The sequence below is a fragment of the Oncorhynchus masou genome, chromosome 10, assembly GCF_036934945.1.
Source record: "Oncorhynchus masou masou isolate Uvic2021 chromosome 10, UVic_Omas_1.1, whole genome shotgun sequence".
Taxonomy (NCBI): Eukaryota; Metazoa; Chordata; class Actinopteri; order Salmoniformes; family Salmonidae; genus Oncorhynchus; species Oncorhynchus masou.
Genome location: NC_088221.1, coordinates 22,821,261 through 22,846,837, shown reverse-complemented (window position 1 = coordinate 22,846,837; position 25,577 = coordinate 22,821,261). Strand labels below are relative to the sequence as shown.

At 41.9% G+C, this 25,577-nt stretch overlaps 1 protein-coding gene across 3 annotated transcripts; it reads right to left on the bottom strand.

The window, feature by feature from the left end:
- Window positions 1–252: 252 nt before the first annotated feature.
- Window positions 253–24,726, bottom strand: LOC135547352 (transcription factor Sox-1a-like). 3 transcript variants are annotated; one of them, XR_010456691.1, is made up of 3 exons: window positions 24,621–24,726; window positions 24,347–24,524; window positions 253–1,906 (listed from the first exon to the last, which is right to left on the bottom strand). XR_010456691.1 is itself a non-coding variant. In XM_064976298.1 (2 exons), the coding sequence occupies exons 1-2, from the start codon at window positions 16,622–16,624 to the stop codon at window positions 1,847–1,849; spliced, it is 897 nt and encodes a 298-aa protein (XP_064832370.1). In that variant the 5' UTR covers window positions 16,625–16,913; the 3' UTR covers window positions 253–1,846. The 3 variants fall into 3 exon arrangements, 1 of the variants encoding a protein (XP_064832370.1); XR_010456692.1 differs by having other exon boundaries at window positions 24,351–24,524; XM_064976298.1 differs by lacking the exons at window positions 24,347–24,524; window positions 24,621–24,726 and adding an exon at window positions 15,788–16,913.
- Window positions 24,727–25,577: the final 851 nt, after the last annotated feature.

The following is a 25,577-nucleotide window of genomic DNA, read 5'->3' as shown; positions in this document are numbered from 1 at the left end:
CAGAAGAACACACCTGCATATTAACATCCCACATAGTAAGACACCATGGACCTAACTACCAACATCAAACTGTTGCTAAGAGCCTTCAATTCCTGTGTGTGTGCGTGTGTGTGTGTGTTTCCAATCGTTTTTAATTACAGGTTGGTACCACGTTGATGCACATAATACATGAGTATGTGTTTATGTGTCTGTTTGGGTACACGTACACACAACAGGGTGTTGGGACACACAAAAAACAGATAACTCTTTATTTTGCATTGCATTTTATTTCTAATGCAAGGGACAGGTTTTCAGTCAATCCTCAAAATGTACAGAAGCAAAAATCATTTCGATTTCAACTTGATACGTTGATATAAAATCAATAATACAAGACCATAAAGACGAATGCTTGATTAAGTCAATGTTGATGTACATTGAATGCTTCATTGATTTACCCATTAATTTCTTAGATTGCCTCATTCATAACTTCTGCCCAGTTTTGCCATACCACAGATCTAACCCTCTCTCCCGCTGCTTCAAGCAGCTTCTAGATCAATGGCAGGAATTTTAAAAATCCCAGGCTGGAGGAACAGAATTCAAATAAATAAAAAACTATTTCAATGAGTGATTATATGTATTATAGTTAGATTGTGGTCTGGCAGAAGGTTTTCCTCACCTTTCCTCCTTGTACTCTACAATTACCCTTCCTTTTAATTTCCTATGTAATGAAACTGAGATTTTCTCCTGTGTCGCCAATGAGAGGAAGCCATTTTAATGTGTTTATTTCGTTTTGTGGTATCATTCAAGGCAGCAGAGCTCTGCATAGCACCAACATGGACATGACACTGTGTCTGGGCCCGGAGAGGAGAAGGATGACTGGCAAGACTTTACTAGAGAGATACCTTGGAACAGATTTCCTAAACGTTTGCACTGTGTGTACGTTTGCAGAAGAAAAAAAACACTTAAAGAAAGAGAAAGTAATTACTGAAACCTTTTTCACTTACACATGATCTCAATGTCATATTCCTTCTATTTTCTCCTTATCTTACTAGGTGCCAACTAGACCGGGGGTCAGTCAGTTTGCCAGGCATTGGCTGGTCTTGTTGTCAGTGTCCTGCCAAACTGCAGTAAACTGCTGTAATATGTGTGAGGCACTTACTCTGGTCAGGGTGCCTGTCAGAGTGCCAGTCTGTCTCAGAACTGGCCACACGTGATGTTCTAGCTAGCTGTCTGGCATGCAGGGCAGACTGGCTGTTCACATAGACTGAAGGCAAGAAAATACCTCTTTCTCACAATTTGAGGAATTTTGAAATGTTAACATGCAGAGTGCTGCTGGGCAATAGGCCAATAGAGTGAGACAGGGTATTAATATAGGAGGCTGGCTGAGGTGCATGGCGGGTGACGGGGGTGACGGGGGGGGGGTGACGGGTGGATGTGTGGGGCGGATGACGCACATAAGGAGTGAGGTACTGTGGTGGTTGGATGAGGTGTGAGGCTGTTGGGTGATACATAGGGGTTGGGGTGAAATATGTGAGGGATGGGTGAGCCATGTGGGGGTTTGGGTGAGGCGTGTTGAGTTGTTGGACGAAGTATACAGGGGTAGAGTGCTTTGTGTGCATGTGGTTTGTAAATGAGTGTAGATGAAGTATGTGAAGCTGTGTTGATGGTACCGAGGGTCTGGATGATGAGCATGGGCATTAGCTGACATTAGGTGAGGTACTTGGGGGAGGGGAGGAAGTCTGTCTGGGGCTCTGATGGTCGTTGACATTTCCCGTGCGGTCCTGTCGCCAGCATAGCAAATCTGCTCCTGCTCATCGTAATGACGGCCTGCCAGCCAGCCAGACGGGGGCTAGTGCCTGTCTGTCAATCACAGGTCTCCACGGTGATCCATGGACAGTCCACCATGGCAGTCATCATACTGGACACCCTGGGGAGGGAGGGGGGGATAGGGAGAGAGAGGGGGAAAGAGAGAGAGAGAGAGACGATGGACTTAGTGAGACAGACATCTAAAGGTCAGCAGTCAGTCAGTTCAGACACCACAACAATATTTATCTCTTCTGATCACACAGATATGGAGCTTTCTTGGAAACTGGCAGACTAGGGGGAAAGAACAGGTAGGTCCTAGACCACATCCACATGGAGTCTGGTCTCCAACCATACAGTATGATCTTTATTTTTCTTATCCATGATTGACCAGGTAGAGTTATTATTTACAGTAATTGTACCACAGGAGGCTGGTGAGGGGAGGACATGGTAACCATGTGTTTGATATCATTCCATTGTTTATATTCCAGCAATTACTATGAGCCTGTCCTCCAGCCACCTGTGAATTGTACCTACCATGCTTAAAACTAACATGCACACACACACACACACACGCACACACACACACACACACACACACACACACACACACACACACACACACACACACACACACACACACACACACACACACACACACACACACACACACACACACACACACACATGATGTAAATGTAGGCCAAAAGGTGAATTTCCTTAAGACCAGTAAGGTTATCAGCACACTTATAAATGAATCAAATTAATCCCATTTCACCTAGCTCTGCTAAATTGTCTGATAGCTTATAACAATCTAATGGCCTTGGAAACAATTAGAGTAGCGTTATCATAATCATTAAAGGCAATTTACACCTCCTCCACTGAGGGATTGGTGTGAAGTGCACATCCCTTACAGGCTATAATCTGACCCCATCTAAACGACCACGGTTGTTGATCACTTGACCTCACAAAGGTCAGAGGTCAGGGAGTTCAAACAGCTATCAGCGTGGTGCAGGGCTGCAGCATCAGGAAATAAAAACAATGTTTCTTAGCCCGACTCGTTGAGCTCACATTAACCCCTTCCACGCCACTTTGGAAATAATCACCTGGCACTGAGCTATCAGAAATCCTTTACAGCCTGGTGTGTGTTTGTGTGTGTGTGACTGTAAGATAGAGAATTGTGAGAGAACACTTTAGTGTGTGTGTGTGTGTGTGTGTGTGTGTGTGTGTGTGTGTGTGTGTGTGTGTGTGTGTGTGTGTGTGTGTGTGTGTGTGTGTGTGTGTGTGTGTGTGTGTGTGTGTGTGTGTGTGTGTGTGTGTGTGTGTGTGTGATTATACAGCAGTGCACTAAAAGGATTAGCTGTCTTGGCAGCAGTGAGCACTGTGCTTCATACTGTTAGCGACAGCAGTCTCTTCACTGATGTTAATGTGAATGTTAAAGATGTGGAGGAGAACACATGGAGGACAGCTGAGTCAACTGGACCTGAGACAAAGCCCTCGGACCAGCAAGACACCTTTGCTCTAAACCACATCTGTTGATGTAAAAAGGGTTTCAAACATACATCTGATTGATTTATTGATTGATCACTATTATCACAATCCATAGACTGATTATTACAGTGTCATGGTGACATAACTCATTTATGACCTTATAGTCCTACGTAAGCATTCATAGAGATACATAGAAATTAAAGGAAAACTTCAACAAAATATAATGATCTCTCTCTCTCTCGCTCTCTCTTCAAAAATTCAAAAAGAAAGATCTTGCGGATGCGGCTCTATGAAGGGAGTAGATGGTGGGGAGGAAGGGGTGAGCATGCTGGGGAGACAGACTGACAAGCTCAGAGCACTATGCCACCACCAAACTCTAATTTCACAGCGACATGGTCTTTAAGTAATAACGAGCTGTAGGGGGTGTCATTACCGCCAAACTACCCTGCTCCCTCTGCCACCATTTCCTCGCGTCTCCAGGCATGAACACCGGATCACATGCTGTCATCGACCGTCCAAGCGAAAGGGAATTGTGCGCGCTCCCGCGGCCGCGCCAACCCTCCTAGCAGTCCCCCAACCCCCGCTGTCTGTTTACAATGAGCCAGTCATCAAAATAACAAACAAACCGCTTCAAAGACCCGCGCAAGATCAATGAGCGATCCATAAACATCAAGTATTTTCGTTCTCTTCTCTCTCCTGTTATTGTCAGCTCGTAGATGATAGCTTTGGACTGAAGCGGCTCAGACTCAATCAGCGGTATAAGTTCGCCCCTACACAAAACAGCAAGCAACCATTGGAGGGAAAACAAAAACAATTCCAGGCGGTGTTTTGTCCTTTCACAGGGTGTTGTTGTTTGGTTGACTCCGGGAGAGGGGTCAAATATAGGCTGTGAAGTACAGTACCAATCAAAAGTTTGGACACACCTACTTATTCAAGATTTTTTCTTTACTTTTACTATTTTTTACATTGTAGAATAATAGTGAAGACATCAAAACTATGAAATAACATCATGTAGTAAGCAAAAAAGTGTTAAACAAATCAGAATATATTTTCGATTTTCGATTCTTCAATGTAGCCTCCCTTTGCCTTGATGACAGTTTTGCACACTCTTGGGATTCTCTCAACCAGCTTCACGAGGTAGTCACCTGGAATGAATTTCAATAAACAGGTGGCCTTGTTAAAAGTTAATTGTGGAAATGATTTCCTTCTTAATGAGTTTGAGCCAATCAGTTGTGTTGTGACAAGGTAGGGGTTGGTATACAGAATATACCCCTATTTGGCAAAAGACCAAGTCCATAAAAGACCAACTCCACAATCACCTGACCTGAACCCAATTGAGATGGTTTGGGATGAGTTGGACCGCAGAGTGAAGGTGTCACGCCTGCGCCCGCTCCCCCTCTCTGGCCCTTGAGGGCGCCAGGTTGCCCATCATTACACACACCTGTCACCATTGTTACATGCACCAGCGCTTCATTTGACTCACCTGGACTCCATCACATATTGATTACCTCACCTATATTTGTTTATTCCTCAGTTTCATCCCAGTGTCTGCATTAATGTTGTTTTGTTTCCCCTGCTATCCATATTCTGTTTCATGTCCGTTATTTATTAAATGTTCACTCCCTGTACTTGCTTCTCGTTTCCCAGCATTTGTCCTTACAGAAGGAAAGCAGCCAACAAGTGCTTAGCATATGTGGGAACTCCTTCAAGACTGTTGGAAAAGCATTCCTCATGAATCTGGTTGAAAGAATGCATGAGTTTGCAAAGCTGTCATCAACACAAAGGGTGGATACTTTGAAGAACATGATTCCATATGTGTTATGCCATAGTTTTGATGTCTTCGCTATTATTTTATAATGTAGAAAGTAGCAAAAATAAAGAAAAACCCTTGAATGAGTAGGTGTGTCCAAACTTTTGACTGGTACTGTAAGTCTGGAATTTAGGTAACCCATTGCGTTTTCAAGCGTACAACTTGTGGAAATGATTCACCACATATAGAATTTGCCTACAGTCGTGTTATTAATTTATTCTATTGTCCCTCAATTTGATTGAATTCAATCAACTTTAGTATAGGAGATCATGCACTCCTCTTCTTCAGTTGCCTACATTTGACATTTTTGTAATTTAGCAGATGCTCTTATCCAGAGCGTCTTACAGAAGTAGTTAGTGTTAAGTGCCTTGCTCATGTCGGTTACTGGCCCAACGCTCTTAAAGGCAAGGCTTCCTGCCACCCTGATAAATCATCCAGTTTGGCCTAATCCAATAGCCTATATTTTTTTACAATGCATTTTTCAGCAGTTAGTCTACACACTGTTGGCTTTTTCACGCACGTCTCGAGGTGGTGCTGAAATGACGTGATTTCAGTCGCTGTCATTTCAGCACTGGACAGCTCTCGTCCGGGTAGAATGGTATAAAGTGAAGCACGCAGGAATAATGACCAACGTTTCTAATCTTGTAGCATTTGACAGTGCTTTACACAGGCTACAGCAGGGGCAGATAGAAAGAGAGGCATTGGATCATATTAACGATATAGAATAACGTTCAAGTTATAGACAGAAGCCCTTTCAGCTTTGCCTGAAGTTAGGCACAACTCCCTTTCTGAACGTGGTCAAACTGCAGGTATACATACTTTAAATTGGCGATTACAGAGTATACTCTGGCCGTGTCATGCATTGGCTTGGATCTGAACATCTCGCAGCATTGCTAGCATTGCTTTGCAGCTGTGTATTTCGTGAGATCATGAACAATCGGAATCTCTGTTCGCCCCCCTTTGCCTCTCTGGGTCAGGAACATTAGCATAGTCCGCTCTGCTTGACTGACCACCGCTGCCGGTGCGGGGGACCGCTTTTGTCCCCCACTCACCCCTGTGGGTAGCACTCAGGTGAGGGCAGGGAAGAGCGGAGTAGTCCGATTACACAAGACCCCCATGGCGTCCACGCATGGAAATTAGAGGCACGCACGCACACACACCAAAAAGGTGAAAATGTTGTGCACCTACTTACAAAATTCCCTTTCCATAGGCCTATAATAAGGAAACTCTTCCAAAGATGCTACAAACGAGGTGTTCATAACAAACAAAAAGTAAGTTTCGTTTTTGTAAATTTAATTCACAGCCTCTAGCTGTTGAGTGTCACAGAGGAATGAATACTGTGTCTTGTATTTGGTCGCCAAACAGTGAGTGACAGTTATTTTTCTGCGCTGGGCTGATTCTCATGCGGTCCTGCGCGCCTCCATTATGTTGCAGTGGTGGGAAATGAGAGGTCCGCGAGCTGCTGGCGTGCTGATTACCGCTCCTTAGGGATCCTCTGTTTCTCCTCGGTAACTGATAGTTAGGCGCTGCTCTAATCAAATATACCGTCTGTCTCCGCGATACAGACAGACCTATAGCCAGCCAAAAACACACGCTTGGGCGCATTGCAACGCAGTTAACCTCTGTGCACCATTTATTCTGCTACCAATCGAGGAAGAATTAGAGGAGATTTTTTCTTGCAGACTACTTTTCGCTTTTTTATATATTTTTTTGTTGTTGTACGTGTCCTTTCAATTATTTGGTCAAATATCGATATTTCGGCTAAGCCGAAATAAGTATATTATTTTCAAATCAACAATCAGGGCATTGCTAACTTGAAAATGTGTCTAAGAAATGTGTTTCTCTCACTAAATTGGACGATTTATCTTCCTTTCATTCACTGGGCAGACAGACAAGCCTGTTCTAAAGCACCCCAAAACGTTATCCTCATCAAACTTATTATTTTCATTCTACCCCCGACCCCTTTAAAAAAAGTCCCTGCTACCCGCGGTGCGTTAGGTTTTGTGTGGTCCCGGCACTGTCCCGTTTTTGACACTTCTCTGACGGGTTCCCCCGGTTCCCTCGCACCTGCGTCGCTACCGGGTCCCTTCAGGAATGCACTGGGGCTTGTAATCGCCTTTGTTGGGGCATTGAGTTGTACGGCTGAGTGAAACTTCCCAACCTCACAGTGCGCCGGTCGCTGAATGGGGCTCAGCGTGGGGCGGCTCTCCAAACCGCGGCCGCTGCCAAATTCCAACAGTGGCGCTCACAATCACTCCCACACAGGCCCCGCTACCACCAAGCAGGAGGGATGGAGGGAGAGGAGGGAAGTTAAGGGGGGGGGGGTGAAGGAGGAAAGAGGAGAGAGGGGAAAAGAGTCCAAAACGAACTCTAAACAAATGGTCAAGGCTAAATATTTCTCACCATCACTCTTCGCGATGGACGGTGAAATATGGTTTAGGCCTGAATCAATTACATTTTATTTTGCTTGGCAAGCTAGTTAAGAACAAATTATTATTTACAATGACGGCCTACACCGGCCCAACACGAACGATGATGGGTCAATTGTGCGCCGAATCACGGCCGGTTGTGATACAGCCTGGATTCGAACCAGGGTGTCTGTAGTGACGCCTCTAGCACTGACATGCAGTGCCATTAAACCGCTGCTACACCACCGAGCCCTATATTCCCGACATTATCAACCATTTTCACAGGGTCCCCGTTCATAGGTTAAAAGTCCTCAAATAAAACCATACTACAGAGAAGTATTCAAAATGTGGATGATTAAACTTCAAAGTTTAATCCTCATCAAACTTATTATTTTCATTCAACTTCAAAGTTTAATCGTCAATAGAATAATTTCCCCGGCTGATTGCTTAGACACTGTCTAAGTGAAAATCTTCTGACAAACAGTTCAGAAGGATTGGCTACAGAACATCATCCTCAAAATTGCTCGTGTTGTGAGGAAACAGCATTGCAAGAGAGCAAGAAACAACAAGAGTAAAAGTTTGCAAATGTGTGAAAAAATAATAAACTTTCCCTGTGTGTGTGTCAGCAGGCTGTGTGCCACCACGTGTCGGTGCATTGGGGCCTGTTCTCCAGTGTATGGTGCTGGACAGAGCAGCAGCAACAGCAGCATCGCAGCGCTCCTGGAAGAGCGCGGGATTAAGAGGCAGCAAGATTGTTAAACATGTCAACGTGTAATTGCACGATAAGGCCCTCGCGAGGAATTCATTGGCCCAGTTGCTTTCTCTATTCCCCGCTAATCTTGCCTGGCACATTCGTTCTGTGCAATCTGTCTCCGTAATCTTCTGTGACAGAGCGGGCACCGAGAGCAGGCAAGCTCGGCTGGGTTTTTTTGGGGAGGGGGGCGTTGGGGATGGAGGGAAACCGGAGAAAATATGCAGAGGCGTGATAAAGTGACGCTAATTATCCCCATTTAGGACAGCGAGTGCAAGGGATCGGGGCTTTACCAGCGCCGAGTGTGCGCCAGCGCTGATGGCTTCCTAGCGTGGAATATATCGGTGGCTACAAGATAAGAGTATCGCATGCTGGAGAGATTTATTGGTCAGAGATTTACTGCTGCTGTTCCCCTCCCTCTTCCTCTCTTCCATTCCCCAACCTCCACATCGCCACCTTTGCCCCAATCCCCGTTCCCCATCACTTCCCCTCCCTTCCACTTTCCCCTCTGTGGTCGAGTAGTAAATTATTCGGGTTCAATTTACCAGAACACTCCTCTTTTAACCTAGCGATGTGCCGTGACGCGCCCCGCCTCTCTGTTTTTTCAGTGTTAATCTGTGTCGCTTTACATCTGCAGATAAAATACAAATAAACTCCAAGCGGGCCATGCTATGTGCCCCTCCGCTGCGTAGGAGGGGAGCTCTGCAGACGCCATATCACTGTCTGTTTAGGATCCACACCAAACTCAGTTTTCAGCAGTTTGTTTTATTGAATTCAGCAGTTTGTTTTATTGAATTCAATGGTCTCCACCTGTATCTTGGGGAAGCGGCTCTCTGACAGGTGCTGTAGGCGGCCGTAGGTGCGGTATGGTCCTCTGAACTTCTAAAGTTGGTACCAGTGGAGGCTGGTGGGAGGAGCTATTGGAGGACGGGCTAGTTGTTACGTCTGGGATGGGATAAATGGAAACCACATGTTCGACTCCATTCCATGGATTACATTACAGCCATTACAATGAGCCTGTCCTCATATCGCTCATCCCACCAGCCTCCACTGGTATACACCATAGTTAACCAATTTTAAATAAGTGCAGTACACCTACCTATGCAGATAGATGTGTATAGGCCTACAGTACAAGATGTATCATCAGTTTTCTAAATGGTGGAACAGTTTGATATTCCTGATTGGGGCAAAACTGGTGGTGAAAGTTTCTATATTCCTATATTTCTATATTTCTTGCATTGTTACATGTGAAAACTGAAAGAAGAAAGACAGTGATTTTCTTTCAGAAGACTGAAATAAAAGGTAGGATCATGTGGACAACACTATTAGGAAAGCAAATCCACTATGAATTATTCATACCTTACATTTCAGAAAAATAGATGCACGATTTACTTTTGTAAAATGTTCAGTGCAAATTAAGTTTGATTTTAGTTGAATGATGATATAATGATTGGAAAGTTTTAGGATATTATTTGTGGAGAAAAATATGATGGATCTAGTGATGACAGCTCTTTAAAATGATTTTTGTGGTAGTTGAAGAAATAGGTAGAATATGTTCACATGTAGACCTACTGATAGCTACCTGTAGTTCGATCTAATAAATTAATGATTTAGGCTAACAGCATAGCTGCGGGAAGTAGGGGTGCTGAGGGTGCTGCTGCACCACCTAAAAAATAAGAATAAAAATAATAAGAATAAAAAATGTAAATCATATTTTTTCAGTGGACCGATATAGCGGTCTGCAGCACGGGTGAAGCATTTTTTCCAGCAAACTAAATGAAATAAGTTATAGTAGTGGTAGTGTCTGCAGTAGTAATGGTGGTGACTGGTTGTAGTTGAAAAAGTAGTTAGATTAAAATATTGATTGATTTGTTGGGTAATTGTTAGGAAATTATGGGGTATGATGGCCTGAACATGTGAAAGTTGGTTTGGTGTCTGTAGCTTGAACAGTTCAATGGTTACAATTATTGTTGGTGGGTATCATATGCTAATTTATTCACATTTAAGTAGTTATAATTTATAGTGCAGACCAGAGCTAGACCAGAGCAAGTGCAAACCTTAGCTAGCTTGATACACCCAGGACCAGAGCTGGACCAGAGCTAGTGCCGACCTGAGCAGTAGTTGTGGTCAGTAGTTGTGTGGTGCGGCATTTTTTTGGTCAGTAGTTGTGTGGTTCAGTATGTTTGCGGTCAGTCGTTGTGGTCAGTGGTTCTGGTCAGTAGTTGTGTGGTTGTGGTCAGTAGTGGTGGACAGTAGTTGTGGTCAGGAGTTGCGTGGTTCATTTTTGTCATCATTAGTTGTGCTCAGTAGTTGTGCTCAGTAGCGGTCAGTAGTTTTGGTAAGTAGTTGTGTGGTTCATTAGTTGTGTGGTTGTGGTCAGTAATTGTGATCAGTAGTTGTTTTCAGTAGTGGTCAGTAGTTTTGGTCAGTAGTTTTGGTAAGTAGTTGTGTGGTTCAGCAGTTGTGGTCAGGAATTGTGTTGTTGTGGACATTAGTTGTGTGGTCCAGAAGTTTTGTGGTCAGTAGTTGTGGTTAGTAGTTTTGTGGTTGTGTTAGTCGTTTTGGTTTAGTCGTTGTGGTCAGTAGTTGCGTTGCTTTGGTCAGAAGCTGTGGTTAGTAGTTGTGGTCAGTAGTTGTTGTCGGTAGTTGTGTGGTTGTTTACAATATTTGTGGTTCAGTAGAAGTTGGCCAGTAGTTGTGTGGTTATGGTCAGTAGGTTGTGGTCAGTAGTTCTGGTCGGTATCTAAACGACAATTGTTGCGTGAAAACTGAAAGGTGTGCGATGAGAAGTGATCGGGTTAAATATGAAAGGAGTGAATGGAGACAGCTTCGCTCTATCCAATCAGTAGTGCTGAGCGATTAACTGAAATGTCAGTTATTTTTCATTTATTAATCAACTAATTGACCAACGTCATATAAATGATTTTAATTCCATTTTGTTCTTTATTTCTGTGAGCTCAACGCACACATTGGAAAGTTTCTCTAGAGATAAATCAGATCAAACCTGAACTGTGCAATGTCGTAGGAAGTTGTAGTATATATTTCTACATGGTTTAGTGCATAAAACATGGTAATTAATTCCAATGACCATAATCAATTGCACTTCTACTTGTCTGGTCTGTGTTTTTTTTAAACTTTGAAGAACTACTAAAATAGTGATTTTGTCATACAGCATAGGCAGCAGCTCTATGAGATGATTACTTCGGATTAAACTAAATTAAATGCATGATTAATGTCATCAAATAAAACCAATGTAATATACACAACTGAACTATATTATTAAAGTAAAGTATGTGAATAAATGATGGATAAGCAGTAAGGGGCTGTCACTACCATCATGGGACTTTTATTCATTGTTTTATTCGGTGTTGTTAAAGCATTCAACCCACATAATGCATAGTGCACTTAATGTTAAATAAAATAATCAAAATCGACATCGAAAACCATTATTATTTTTTAATAATCGTACCGAAACCAAACCGGTCTGAAAAAGCATTAATGCTCAGCACTACCAATCAGAGCAGCGGGATCAGCAGTTGAGTTATTTAGAGCACGAGGCTCGATCCTAAGGAGGACGATGCGATGTTGCATTGTCTGCCTCATTGTCGCTACTTTCTTAGTGTACACAATGGTTCTAAATTCAATCACCCCATTCACACTACTCGTAATTTTTGCTTGTGCGACTCTACGTCTGTGAGTATCGATAGCAACGGCTCTGTTTGGGCTTCTCAATGATGAGACATGAGAGAGCTGTTAGCTGACGTTAGCTAGTTACTTTTTGTATTATAAGGCTTTTTGGGGCCTGATTTGGACTAACTGTGGACACACTAGCCTGAAACCGGATGTAACTGTCCCCATAAGTAACAACAGAAAATACCATCTCTTACTTTTTCTCAATGCACCAAAGATGTTTTCTCCAAGCTCTATGAGGCACAGAAAGGCTCCGAAAGGTCTTGAAATGTGTCATGCAACCCCCATAGAGGGAATGGACTACAAAGGGAACTCCCTCTGCTCTAACCCATGCTTACTCCCATACTGTTCCACCCATAAGAGGGATAGAGCAAGTGCCCACTTTGGGGAGAAGGTTGTGGAATCATAGCACAGCATGAGAGAGAAGTTCCCTTAGGTCAGAGGTCATGTCACTTGTTGCTGCGTACAGGTTTAGCAATGACTATAGGGCGGGGAGTTTCTCCTCTCCGTGTTCCCTGACCAAAACCTCCTGCCCCAGCAATGATATTGCATTGGAGTATTTGAACAGGAGATAAATCACTGTCAATTCAATACGCATGCGCATCATTATTTGTTGTGCTCTTATGGATTGTTCATAACACCATATTTTTATTACATTTTTTATTTTATTTTACTAGGCAAGTCAGTTAAGAACAAATTCTTATTTACAATGACGGCCTACTCAGATGACATATGAGTCTCTCCATTTTGATAAAGTAATTTCTAACTAACTGTCCAGTTGAAACTGAAAGACACAAGAGATCCCCATATCCTACTTCTGTCACAGTATTAATAAGACTGCGAGTCTTCGCATCTAAATTGTGTGTAATTGTTTATTTCATCAAGTTAGCCATGCCTATGTGTTTCAGTGTCTGTGACTGCCATGTGGGTATTACAACACTTCCACTTGAAACAGCTAGTGAACAGCTCACACTTCCTTGTTTCCTAATGTCTACAGATGATCTGCTCTGATTCAAAACGAGTCACAAAAAAACTGTCACACACACTTATCACCCTCTTCAACACATGTTAGATCTCCCGCTCCAGCACGGTGATTTCATCTAGTCTCCATCCATCATGGCACAGAGGAAAGGAATATAACATCCCATACACAGTAACCATCATCTCAGAATCTCCAAATGGTAAAACTTCCAATACACACAGTGGTAATAAGATCAAATGAGTTGAAGGTACTATGTCGTCTGTAATACAACCATGGCTTAAATAAAGAACTTGATCTACTTGGATGATACTGCCATCCGGAATCTATTCCCTGGAAGTGCAATATGTATTCAACCATTATTGGGGGGAAATCTAAGTTCAATAGAAAAGTGGTTCTTGATCATTAAAATCCAAGTGCCTGTCACACACTATAGGGCCAAACCGAGCCAAGTCAAGCGAGCCAAGCCGAGTTGTACTGAATTGTCCCTATATTGTGAATCAGGCACATTGTTCTGGCATTGCAGCCTTCATAAGTATACTTGCTGTAGTAGGCCTATGGCAGGGATGCAGAGTGTGTCAATCACTGACTAATGTGGTTTCTTTGTATCCATACTGCTTCCTATTCAGGGGTACAGGCTTTGTTAAGGGATCAAGGAAACAGCCTGAACTTTGACCCCTACTCACATAACAAGAAAACAGCAAAGTTTCCACTTTTCTCCCAAATAGACCATTAAAAAGCCTTCAGCTCATACTTATCAGGATTATCTACTCACAGTGTAGTCAATGTATTCAATACTGGGAGATAGTCAGTCACAAGTAAAATGTGAGATGAGGTCAATTCAATACTAAACTATTCTAAAGTAATCAAATTAAGTTTGCTACGTATGTATACAACCTAATTCTGGTTTATACAACTCATTATCTGAATTATAATACGTCTATAATAATTTAAGTGGAATAATTTAGGACAATATGCTATGAAGTAAAATAATATTAGGCTAACTTACTGAAAGCAGTAGGCCTATTATACTGTTCATGACAACAATAAAACGGGTAGGCCTAAATTCGCCAATAACAAAAACGTCAAACATCCTACACATTTCTTAGGTTTAAAAACACAATTTTAGTTATAAAATATAGCATAGGATATTTGAGTGAGCCTGAATAATCGTTCTACATTTACTAGTTGCATTTGGTGATCGCCATTTGCAATCATAGCGTTATTGTCCAAATAGGCCTGCATGGTTCATCCCTTCAGCGCTTGCAAGGAAAATATGTCTTTCAAAAATCCACAAAAGTCACCCAACTCGAGATAGCTTTGCTCTTGTTTTCTATGGGCTATAGGATATATTAATGTATTTTTTTGCCAAGTTACTACAGAAATATATCATATTATGCTATTTGAATAATCTATTGTACATTATAACAACATAAAATCAAGTTATTACGTGCTATAAGCCTATTGTATAATCAATACCTGCGGAACAGGTCTAGTCTAAGTTTGTCAGTAATCAAAATAAAACAAACCATAGGCCTAATGCATGTTGCCTAATTGCGTTCAGATTATCATGGAAAAGAAAAACCATGAAAAGATTCAAAATACAACTTATAAATCGAATCAAGAACAAAAAGAGCATAATTAATTATAAAAATATATTGCAAGTGAGACGTTGCACGCATATATCCGAAATGTAGGCTATATTCTGAAGGACGAATGTGAATACTGTGCTTCTCTCTGTTCTATCGTGACAACTTGCTAGTAACGTTAAGTTTACATAAATGTTTACAGACCCATAAGGGTAAACCCTGAGAATAGTTTGGGTGTACTTAATCCAATGGCCAAAAAATAAGTTTACTTATATTAAATATTACGCATTGTAACTATTTGTTTCATGTTACGGGTTTGCCAGAGACACTCTGCCATTTAAAAAAATGTTTTTGCCGTATAGGTAGCTTTACCTCAGACTCAAAGTTTCGTGGCCTTCAAATGAAATATAACTCATTACCATTTGCAACTGAAGATAGTGAACAATAATCAAGCTAACACTTTCTTTGTAGAATCAGAGCAACATATGTGTGAAATTTATTTAAATTGTAATTCAGCCCAATATCAGAACCTCTCTCTAGCAGAAATGCATTTCGTAAATTATACAATAGCAGTTGCGCGTCAGTCTTTTAAAATATTCAAATTATTCACAATTTACAATAATTATTACAATAAGAAGAGATAATTATGATCATGAATAGACAGTGTAAACGGAAATGTTTACAATCTCTTGGGGAATTATTAAATGGGGAAAATATCAATCTTTATAACCATCTTTCATGATTATGGAAAACATGTTCTTATTTTTCAATAACTTACAGTGAACCAAAAATAATTCGATTATAGTTTCAGCAAATGTGTTCATTAATTTGGTTGGCATCGCCCTCAACCACAAGTGTGGTTAATAAAAAATTTACAAAATGATAACACAACAACCAGTATCTGAACTCATATCCTGTTCGTAAGAGAGTGTATACTCCAAAAGGGGAAAGGATAGGCTAATTTACTTTGAATTTACAAGAACACCATAAACATTCTGAACAAAATGCAGGTAGTTCAGTGATCATTTAAAAAATAAGTAAATATTTGGTTATGGGTTTTTGTATTCTGTCTGCAGTTTCCATAGTCATATAAATAATCTATATATGCGTTAATGGAACCGTTCCGTTCACCCCAGCCGTCGCACTCTGGTAATGCTGCGGCAATGCGTGGAGTCTACTTTGCACCGACGGGTCCCCGGGCTCTCCGGTCGGTAAATACATGCTTATCATCTCTCTCAAGTCTCCGGGGCAAGGGCCCCTGGAGTGAGTGCTAACGGGAGGGCTTACGCTCGGCTCTGACTTCACCAGCGACCCTAACGTGCCCATGGCAGCCGAGGAGGAGACGCCAGAGCTCTGGTGCTGCGTGTAGGTGATCCCGCCATAGCCGGACGGAGATGCGCTCATGTAGCCCTCAGAGTTCGAGATGGGGCTGTACTGGAGTGCCGACATGTCGTAGCGGTGCATGGGCTGAGGGTTGTGCGGGTGGTGGTGGTGGTGTGAGTGGTGGTGATGCCCGCTGCCCGGGTGCTGGGTGTAAGCAAGCTGCGCCTCTTGCATCATCGCCGCCGCCGCAGCAGCTGCAGCCATCTGCCCCGAGTACGCACCGTTCGCCCAGCCATTCATGTGAGCGTAGCCTGAGCTGGCGGAGCCCCCGTGGCCCCCGGTGCTCTCTAACCTCTGGCCGACGCCGGATGAACCCATCCCGACACCCAGACCCATTCCACCGCCGCCGGCCCCAGAGAGCAGGCCACCGGCCAGAGAGTACTTGTCCTTTTTCAGCAGCGTCTTGGTCTTCCGTCTCGGTCTGTACTTGTAATCCGGGTGTTCCTTCATGTGCATTGCTCGTAACCGCTTCGCTTCGTCGATGAAGGGTCTCTTCTCCGCCTCGGACATGACCTTCCACTCGGCACCCAGCCGCTTGCTGATCTCAGAGTTGTGCATCTTGGGGTTTTCCTGGGCCATCTTTCTCCGCTGCCCGCGGGACCACACCATGAACGCGTTCATCGGACGCTTCACCCGGTCCTGATTCGCTTTGGACCCACTGTTCGGCCCCGTTTGCCCCAAATGTGTGTTCGTTTGGGGTCCAGGGGACTGGAGGTCCGTCTCCATCATCATGCTATACATTCACCTTGTTTTCAAACTTTCAACCAACAGATGAAACAAAGTCTGGTTCAGTCGGCGCGCGAGTCCGGCAGAGCAGGTGCACACGAGGGAACGACAATCCTACACCACAAAAATAATTAAATGCAAACTTAATTAATAATCCAATACGTAGAGTGTCAGAGAAATGTTCTCCCCGTGGATGTTTTATCTCCTCTTCGGTTGTTGGTTCACATCCACGCTGACAGAAGGCGCATTTGAGCTACTTTCCCTGTTGGAGTTGAGAAGTTAGTTAAAGCGGACGCCATATGAAGCGCCTTGACAGCGGTTAAATGAGCAACGAGCGGCCAATAGCGTTCTAGAAGCAAAGCGATTTGCATGGCGCTCAGTCAGGTGACGCAGAACCAGTGAAAGAGGAACACTGGCAGGGGGTGAGAGGTGGGTCACCCTCGCTAAGTTACATGGTGACTAAAATTGCGGGGAATTACATATAAATCCGTTTGCCACTTTCAAGACTAGACTTCTAGCCTAAAAGTTATTCAACCACATAGTCATTGAGCATTTGAAACAAGCTTTCACAGTCTCACTGCAGAATTAGACATTCATCCAATTTCGAGTGTTTTTGTTGCTCCTGCTGCTCTGTATCGTTCCATTTCTTCAAACGTCAAATTTCAAAGTTATGGGTTAAGTTTAGGCACTCGGTTCGAATGATTAAGGTAAGGATTATGGTTTGGGATAGGGTACAAAATAAAATAGCAATAAAATGTGTCCACTATGTCTTCAGGACATGGATAGGCATTCCATTTCGACTTCAGTCTTGAACGACCTGTCTAGGACTATATTTTTTCAAAATGACATACATTATAACATTATAAGCTACTTCTGTTGAATACATTTTGAGTAAAATAGTGAGTATAGTATATTATCAGACTATACTCACTATTTTACTCAGATTTGTATGTAACGGTTATGGTAGTAATTTATTTAACTTTGTCTCCTCGGTAAGAAAAGCACCACTTATTTTTAAAATTAGGAATCCAATGTGCCAATTGTTTATTTGTGTGTTTACGTGACTAATGTTACTACTTTTTGGAAAATGTGTTGTATATATAAAGGAACCAAATAGACTATTACAGATTGTTGGCCTGTTGAAGATGTTGTAAGTCGCTCTGGATAAGAGCGTCTGCTAAATGACTTAAATGTAAATGTAAATGTTGGCCACGCATAGGCCTATACACACACACACGCTCGCACGCACCACACTGTTTTGCGTCACTAACCACAACCTAGCCGTGCGTCAAAGTGTGGCATTATCAGATGTCATATTTCTACAAACAAGCTAATGGGGTTTTGGACCGCGGGAAGACATGTTACTTATTCCAATCAGCTGTTAAGGAGGCTGTTATAATGTAGTCACTGGGGCAGACTTGAGATAGACTGTCATCGCCGTCTGCTGGAGGGGAACAGCATGGGAGCGTGCCTTGCGTGCGCCATGGTGTTCCCATTGGCGTTTGTGTTGCCATAAGAACCTATAGCATACACTTCACAGCTGGTTATTACGCTACCCAAAGTCAAAAACATTTTGTAAACAGATGCGGGTATCAAAGTGAATAATTATGTGACACAATTTATAGGCTTAATGATAGAAAGTAAACCAAAATTCTATATATTTTTTTAAGATGCGGAAAAACCACGCATGCTATTCCAATGCTGTCTTTTAACCAATAACAACGTGGGGTTAATATATTTAGGTCTATGCCTATCCACCCAGAAAATAAAACAAATGCATTTCATTTTAAACTGGCAAGGCTGAGTGTTAGGGTGTCAGATCTCAACTGGCACATGATCGCGCGCACGTGCATCAAATTTCACAGCTGACCTCCCTTGAAAAACCCAATCAGCGGCTAATTGAAAGGCAAAAAAACATATTCCTTCCCCGCCGCGAGGCTAACGATTTAATCATTGTATCATGGTTTGTTGCTTTTAATTAGGCTCATATATCCTTCAATACGGGAGCTGGAGGAGCATTCAGGCGTAGGCCTATCTATCGCTCTGCGACCGGTAGAGTTAAGGGTTCTCACAATGGTCAATAACATCCTCGTAACCCACGTCTCGTGGTTTATGGCTCGAGGATTAGATATTTTTTTGGGTTGTGACACACCGAGAATGGGCTACTGACACACTTGCGTGCGCAAACCTCCGAGAGAGAGCGCACTGATACCACTCTTCCCAGATCAAATCGCAATAAATATGAGCCCCTTTTTTGACTTCACATCACAACTGTTGCCCACTACAACTAGATTATTACTAGGCCGACTATAATAGGACAATTGTAATAATAACAAGTAAGTAACATCATAATAATAGGCCTATATTATAGTCTATAATAACACAATATCACAGGCCCATGTTATTATACTACTGTAGGTCTATATATAATGTCGATTAATAAGAAAATCACACAATCCACAATATGTTTCAGAGAGAGCCTTGTCATTATAGCATCATCTTTAAATTGTGATTACACAAACAAGCCATTGAAATACTGTAACTTCAAAGGCCTATAAGCTAATAGCTTTAAATTATTATTGTAATTTAAAATATTCTGAAAGTATGAAAATATTTTTGGAAAAATGTGTATTTTGACTGGAAGTTGGTTTTGCGATCCATTAAAATAGCCAACAATAAGGAACAAATGTGCTCGAGTCGAATTTTTTTGGGGGGGGTCTAAGGTGTGTGAACATATCCTGTTTTTGAACAGCATATTTGAACATATTAGTGCCTTTAATAATAACTAAAGATAAAGGTTTTCTAGGGCATATCGTTATGAAATTGCATCAAATGGTTTTGAGTGTTCAAAGTGGATAATGGCTGATGACCTAGGCCTATATAATTATTATTAATATCGACAAATGTTTCTGGAACATGTAGGCCTACTAAAATGTTTATTTCATGTAGGCTAATTTCGATGATTTCTGATTCCTTTATTTAGCCATATGCAGCTAACTTTGTATTTCATTAGGGAGATTGTTTGCTAAATTGTGATGATGAGGGTGATCATTATGAAGGAAATTATTGGTATTATAATAATTAGACTTGTATTTCAGATTATTCTCATAATTATTAAATATTACAAAATTATAGGCTAATAATTTTATCCTCTTTAACATAATCTCAAAATGCCTATATTTTCAACAACAAAAAATCTGACACAATTCAAACAGCCTGAAACCAAAGTGGAACCGGTGTTGAACGTCATCAGCGAGGAATTAGCTTTTGCAAACGCACTGCAACCAATCTTGGGCCATATTTACTTTCCCTGTCATTCTCGATCACTCGCCTCAAGCTTAGAATTCTCCCCGCTTCTTTGTGCGCAGTCTGCGAAACGCTGCACACGCGTTGCTGCAGGTGCACGCGCGGGGGCAAGGGTCACACCACTTATCCAGCCCCCTCAACCAGCCTAGAACAATATTCGTTATTTTTATTTTTTTTATTTTTGGGGGGTTTAAATTTAATTTTGATTAACGAGTGGTTTTAGCGGACCATCAGCCATTGAATTTAGACTAAACTACCACCTTTACCCAAGGAAATTAACCAAAATTAGGCCTACCTATTAGGCCGCTCTATCATGCGTTTGACATAAATGCCCCTGAATTTTCAATTGAAGCCATCGAGGTTGAAGGACAGAGCCGTTTCCAGCGGTCCCTAGAGCAGGGTCATTACTTTCATCCCCTTCCACGTTATTATAGTTATTTTCTGGCGCTCTGGCACTACTTTATATGCAGATTTCAACGGGGGAAATGCCTTAATCCGGAGGATGCAGGTTGGAAATGGTAATCATAGGGATCCGAAAGATTTGACATTTTTACCGTGTGAACATTAAAATGTTATTTTTTTCATATATCCTCGGGGCTTAATTCGTTTCTATAATTTGATAGTAATCAATCAAAACAAAATTGGGCTTCAGGTCAGGCTACTTGCATGTTTAAAACAGTTCATTTGGCGCCACTCAAACTCGTTTCTCCCAAGTGTGTGTGTGTGTGTGTGTGTGTGTGTGTGTGTGTGTGTGTGTGTGTGTGTGTGTGTGTGTGTGTGTGTGTGTGTGTGTGTGTGTGTGTGTGTGTGTGTCTGTGTGTGTGTGTGTGTGTGGATGGGATGGAGGAAAGGTAAGAAGGCATAGTGTAACATTGTGATGATAACCCTGCACAACATTTTGAACCAGCCTGCACACAAATTAATTTATCGACTATAGTCTGTCTCTATGCTGCTTTGTGATAAATATGTAGACCTATAGGCTAAATGTCAATAGCCTATACAGAAATAGCTATTTATAGCCACACTACGCACACATACACAAAAACAATCTTGTACAGCTAACCTTCTATGGACACACAATTCAGTCCCATTCAAAATCCTATTTTCCCTAACAGTAACCCTAACCCGTACCCTTACCTTAACCCTAGCTCCTAACCCTAAACCTAATTCCAACCCTATTATAACATTGACCCTAAATCCCTTAGAAATAGCATTTGACCTTGTGAGGACCAACAAAATGTCCCCAGCTGGTGGCCCCACAAGAATAATTAAACATGTCCACACACACACACACACACACACACACACACACACACACACACACACACACACACACACACACACACACACACACACACACACACACACACACACACACACACACACACACACACACACACACACACACACACACACACACACACACACACACACTCTCTCTCTCTCTCTGGCCAGGTCACCTGTGATACAAGTCCATATTCGACATCCATCCATGTCTGTGAAAGTGGAAACCGGCCACTAGGAGCAACAGTGAGTGCTGTTACCTTTAAGTAGGTTTCGGTTGTAAGTACTTTATCTGCCTCTGAGTTCAAAGATTGCAAGTTTGAATACTGGATAGAAAATAGTTTTTGATATTTATGTTTTAAGCTTATTGGAAACATTAACCCTTACCTGCAGAGGTTCACACATGCTGCTACTCTGGTTGTTATCTATTCTGATACTCTTCACACAAGCTGCTACTCTGTTTATTATCTATTCTGATATTCTTCACACATGCTGCTACTCTGGTTGTTATCTCTTCTGATACCCTTCACACATGCTGCTACTCTGTTAGTTATCTATTCTGATACTCTTCACACATGCTGCTACTCTGTTAATTATCTATTCTGATACTCTTCACACATGCTGCTACTCTGGTTGTTATCTATTCTGATACCCTTCACACATGTTGCTACTCTGGTTGTTATCTATTCTGATTGCCTAGTCACTTTTACCTTTAGGTGAAAAAGTGACAAGGCAATCAGGATAGATAATAAACAGAGTAGTATCAGCAGCATGTGTGAAGAGTATCAGGATAGATAATGAACAGAGTAGTATCAGCAGCATGTGTGAAGAGTATCAGGATAGATAATGAACAGAGTAGTATCAGCAGCATGTGTGGAGAGTATCAGGATAGATAATGAACAGAGTAGCATCAGCAGCATGTGTGGAGAGTATCAGGATAGATAATGAACAGAGTAGCAGCATGTGTGAAGAGTATCAGGATAGATAATGAACAGAGTAGCATCAGCAGCATGTGTGAAGCATATCAGGATAGATAATGAACAGAGTAGTATCAGCAGCATGTGTGAAGCATATCAGGATAGATAATGAACAGAGTAGTATCAGCAGCATGTGTGAAGCATATCAGGATAGATAATGAACAGAGTAGTATCAGCAGCATGTGTGAAGCATATCAGGATAGATAATGAACAGAGTAGTATCAGCAGCATGTGTGGAGAGTATCAGGATAGATAATGAACAGAGTAGTATCAGCAGCATGTGTGGAGAGTATCAGGATAGATAATGAACAGAGTAGCATCAGCAGCATGTGTGGAGAGTATCAGGATAGATAATGAACAGAGTAGTATCAGCAGCATGTGTGAAGCATATCAGGATAGATAATGAACAGAGTAGCATCAGCAGCATGTGTGAAGCATATCAGGATAGATAATGAACAGAGTAGCAGCATGTGTGAAAAGTATCAGAATAGATAATGAACAGAGTAGCAGCTGATGTGAAGAGTATCAGAATAGATAATGAACAGAGTAGTATCAGCAGCATGTGTGAAGCATATCAGGATAGATAATGAACAGAGTAGCAGCTGATGTGTGTGAAGAGTATCAGAATAGATAATGAACAGAGTAGTATCAGCAGCATGTGTGAAGCATATCAGAATAGATAATGAACAGAGTAGCAGCTGATGTGTGTGAAGAGTATCAGAATAGATAATGAACAGAGTAGCAGCTGATGTGTGTGAAGAGTATCAGAATAGATAATGAACAGAGTAGCAGCTGATGTGTGTGAAGAGTATCAGAATAGATAATGAACAGAGTAGCAGCTGATGTGTGTGAAGAGTATCAGAATAGATAATGAACAGAGTAGCAGCTGATGTGTGTGAAGAGTATCAGGATGTTTTACTTTTTAACTCTGCATTGTTGGGAAACGGCTCATAAGTAAGCGTTTTACGGTAAAGTCTACACCTGTTGTTTTCGCGCAAGTGACAATAAAAAAAAATGATTTGATATCGCCTATGTGCTATATATGGTTGTTTATCGGGCATGACATGGTCATCAATAGTCTGTTTTTGTCTTTATAGCCCAGTTAAAGGCAATGGCTCCACTGGCACAAAAATAAGATCTTTAAAGTCACGACTTGGACGAGTCAATTAATTGACCCGGATATCATAGGAAAACGACAGCGACAGAGATCAGGCAAGCTGCTCTGTCTGTTGACCTGCCTCCCTCCGTGGAGGGAAGTCAACAAAGTCTAAACGGGATCCCTGGGACGTCCCAAATCTGTCCTCTTCGTCGTTGAATTTTAAAAGGGGGTAAGACAAGGGTTTGGGTAAGGGTAGGGGTTAGGGTTTAGGGTATGGACGTCCCAAGGAGCCGTATGGCACTAACCTGCCCTCCCTCCACTGCATGTTGATGGTCAGCGTGCACTCACTGTGCGTTCAAGGAACGAATCTGCATCCGGTGCCCGGCAAAACAACCACATCAACGTCCATAAATAGGCTAGTCGCTAGTGCGTTTTTTCCATTCAGCTAAAAAAATATATAATACAAAAAGAGGGACATTATGAGAAAGGGAGTAATGGGGGGGAATATTTGTCTAAAATGAATTGTTGGCATAGCCTAATTGTTAAATTGTTTATAAGGTAACACGACAATTACACGTTTCAATCAACATAAGCTATCTCTTTATTGAATAACATAGGCACAATACAGTTAGCAGTAATTCAACAAATAGCATGTAGTTCAAAATTGCAGAGGTGATAGCGCGTAGCATATGCGTTATTGTGGTAGATGTTTATTACGCACTCTGATTCCAAGACTCGCCAAAGCATTGAGACTAGCATTTGCGTCCAATTCAATTGAACTATTCACACAATACAATGTATTATAGTTTATCTGCGTTGAATTAAGGGACGACGGAGCACATGCACTGATGAACCAAAAGTTGCCATTTATTCTATTTAACTATCGCAACGTGTCATAAAAACTCTTGTTACACACCCACTAATAGTTTTCAAACATAAATTATTTCAGTTCTGCATAATATATCTAACATCTATTACAACAACAGCCACCAGAAAATAAAGACGTGACAAGGGAAAGATAGACTAACCAACCTCCTTGTGCATAAAATAGCTGAGGTTATGCAAACTTACGCACGTCTCCCTGATCCTCTATCGTAGTCAGTGAAGTAGGAATAGATTTTCTCCCCATCCTCCTCCTAAAGCCGTCCTAAACACACCAAAGCTTCCTGTAAGACCGCCATCGCCCCTAAACTCTAACCGCGGTGTGTGCCATCCGTGCCCGGTGCCCAAACCCACCATTCAACACACACTGAGGGGAGAGACAAGAAGAAATGTCATTTATTATACACTCTAAAAGACAATTTCAAGTTATTGTTTCTCTCAGTGAAAGGGGTTTGCTTCTTACATAATGAAGCGTCTGTTGTGTGTCGCTGAACAATACAAAACAAGTATTCTAATAAATAGCCACTTTTTGTTTGCTCTCAGGATGAAGGGGCTCGAGCGGTTGGGTTCTGAAAAGCAGCTGTGTCATATTCAGTGGAGAGTGGGGCGGGGACTTGGCTGTGCGCCGCCTGCGGCTTCCCTCATGGATATGGCCTCACATTGATCACAAAAGCTGGTCCCGAAGCACGCGCAAACAGAAAGAACAGGTAGAGAGAGAGAGGAGAAGGAGAGAGAGGAGAGCAGAGGAGGAGAGGACATAGGAGTTGGGAGAGAAGAGTGGAGGAGAGGACAGAATAGAGAAAGAGAGAATTGAGGAGTGGAGAGCAGAGGCTTACATTTTGGTACCCTTTATTTTATGATATAATTAAGAGTCCCCACATCAGAAGTGCACAGTGCACTTATAGAGTTTAGTGTCTACAAGTGTATTAGCAGACCTATATGGAGTGAGATGTGTTTCTTTATTTACAGAATATAGAGACAAATCTCTCTCAGTAGACCTAAACAGCTTCCTTCCCCATCAAGTTTCAAGGATTAATGTCATGGGCACAAGTACAGTGAAATGCCTTTCTTGCAAACTCCAAACCCCACAATGCAGTAATCAGTATCAATGTGGCACTAAAAATATCATAAGGTACAACCAGAACACATAATACATTTTAAATGAGAAATAAGAAGAATACTAGGAAGTAAGAAGCTGTACAGTGCAATCGGAAGGTATTCACACGCCTTGACACTTTGCACATTTTGTTACGTTACAGCCTTATTCTAAAAATGGATTCAATATTTTTTTTCCCTTATCAATCTTCACACAATACCCAATAATGACAAAGTGAAAAAAGGTTTTTAGAATATTTGCTAATTTATTTAAAAAAATCATAACCTTATGTATGTAAGTATTCAGATCCTTTGCTATGATACT

What these genes read in the sequence shown, in the direction of transcription:
- LOC135547352 (XM_064976298.1), bottom strand. Translation starts at nt 16,624, where the DNA reads ATGTATAGCATGATGATGGAGACGGACCTCCAGTCCCCTGGACCCCAA. An exon ending in TGGTGAAGTCAGAGCCGAGC is followed by an intron (nt 1,907 to 15,787) that starts GTAAGCCCTCCC and finishes CTCCCTCCCCAG; the next exon opens with GGTGTCCAGTATGATGACTG.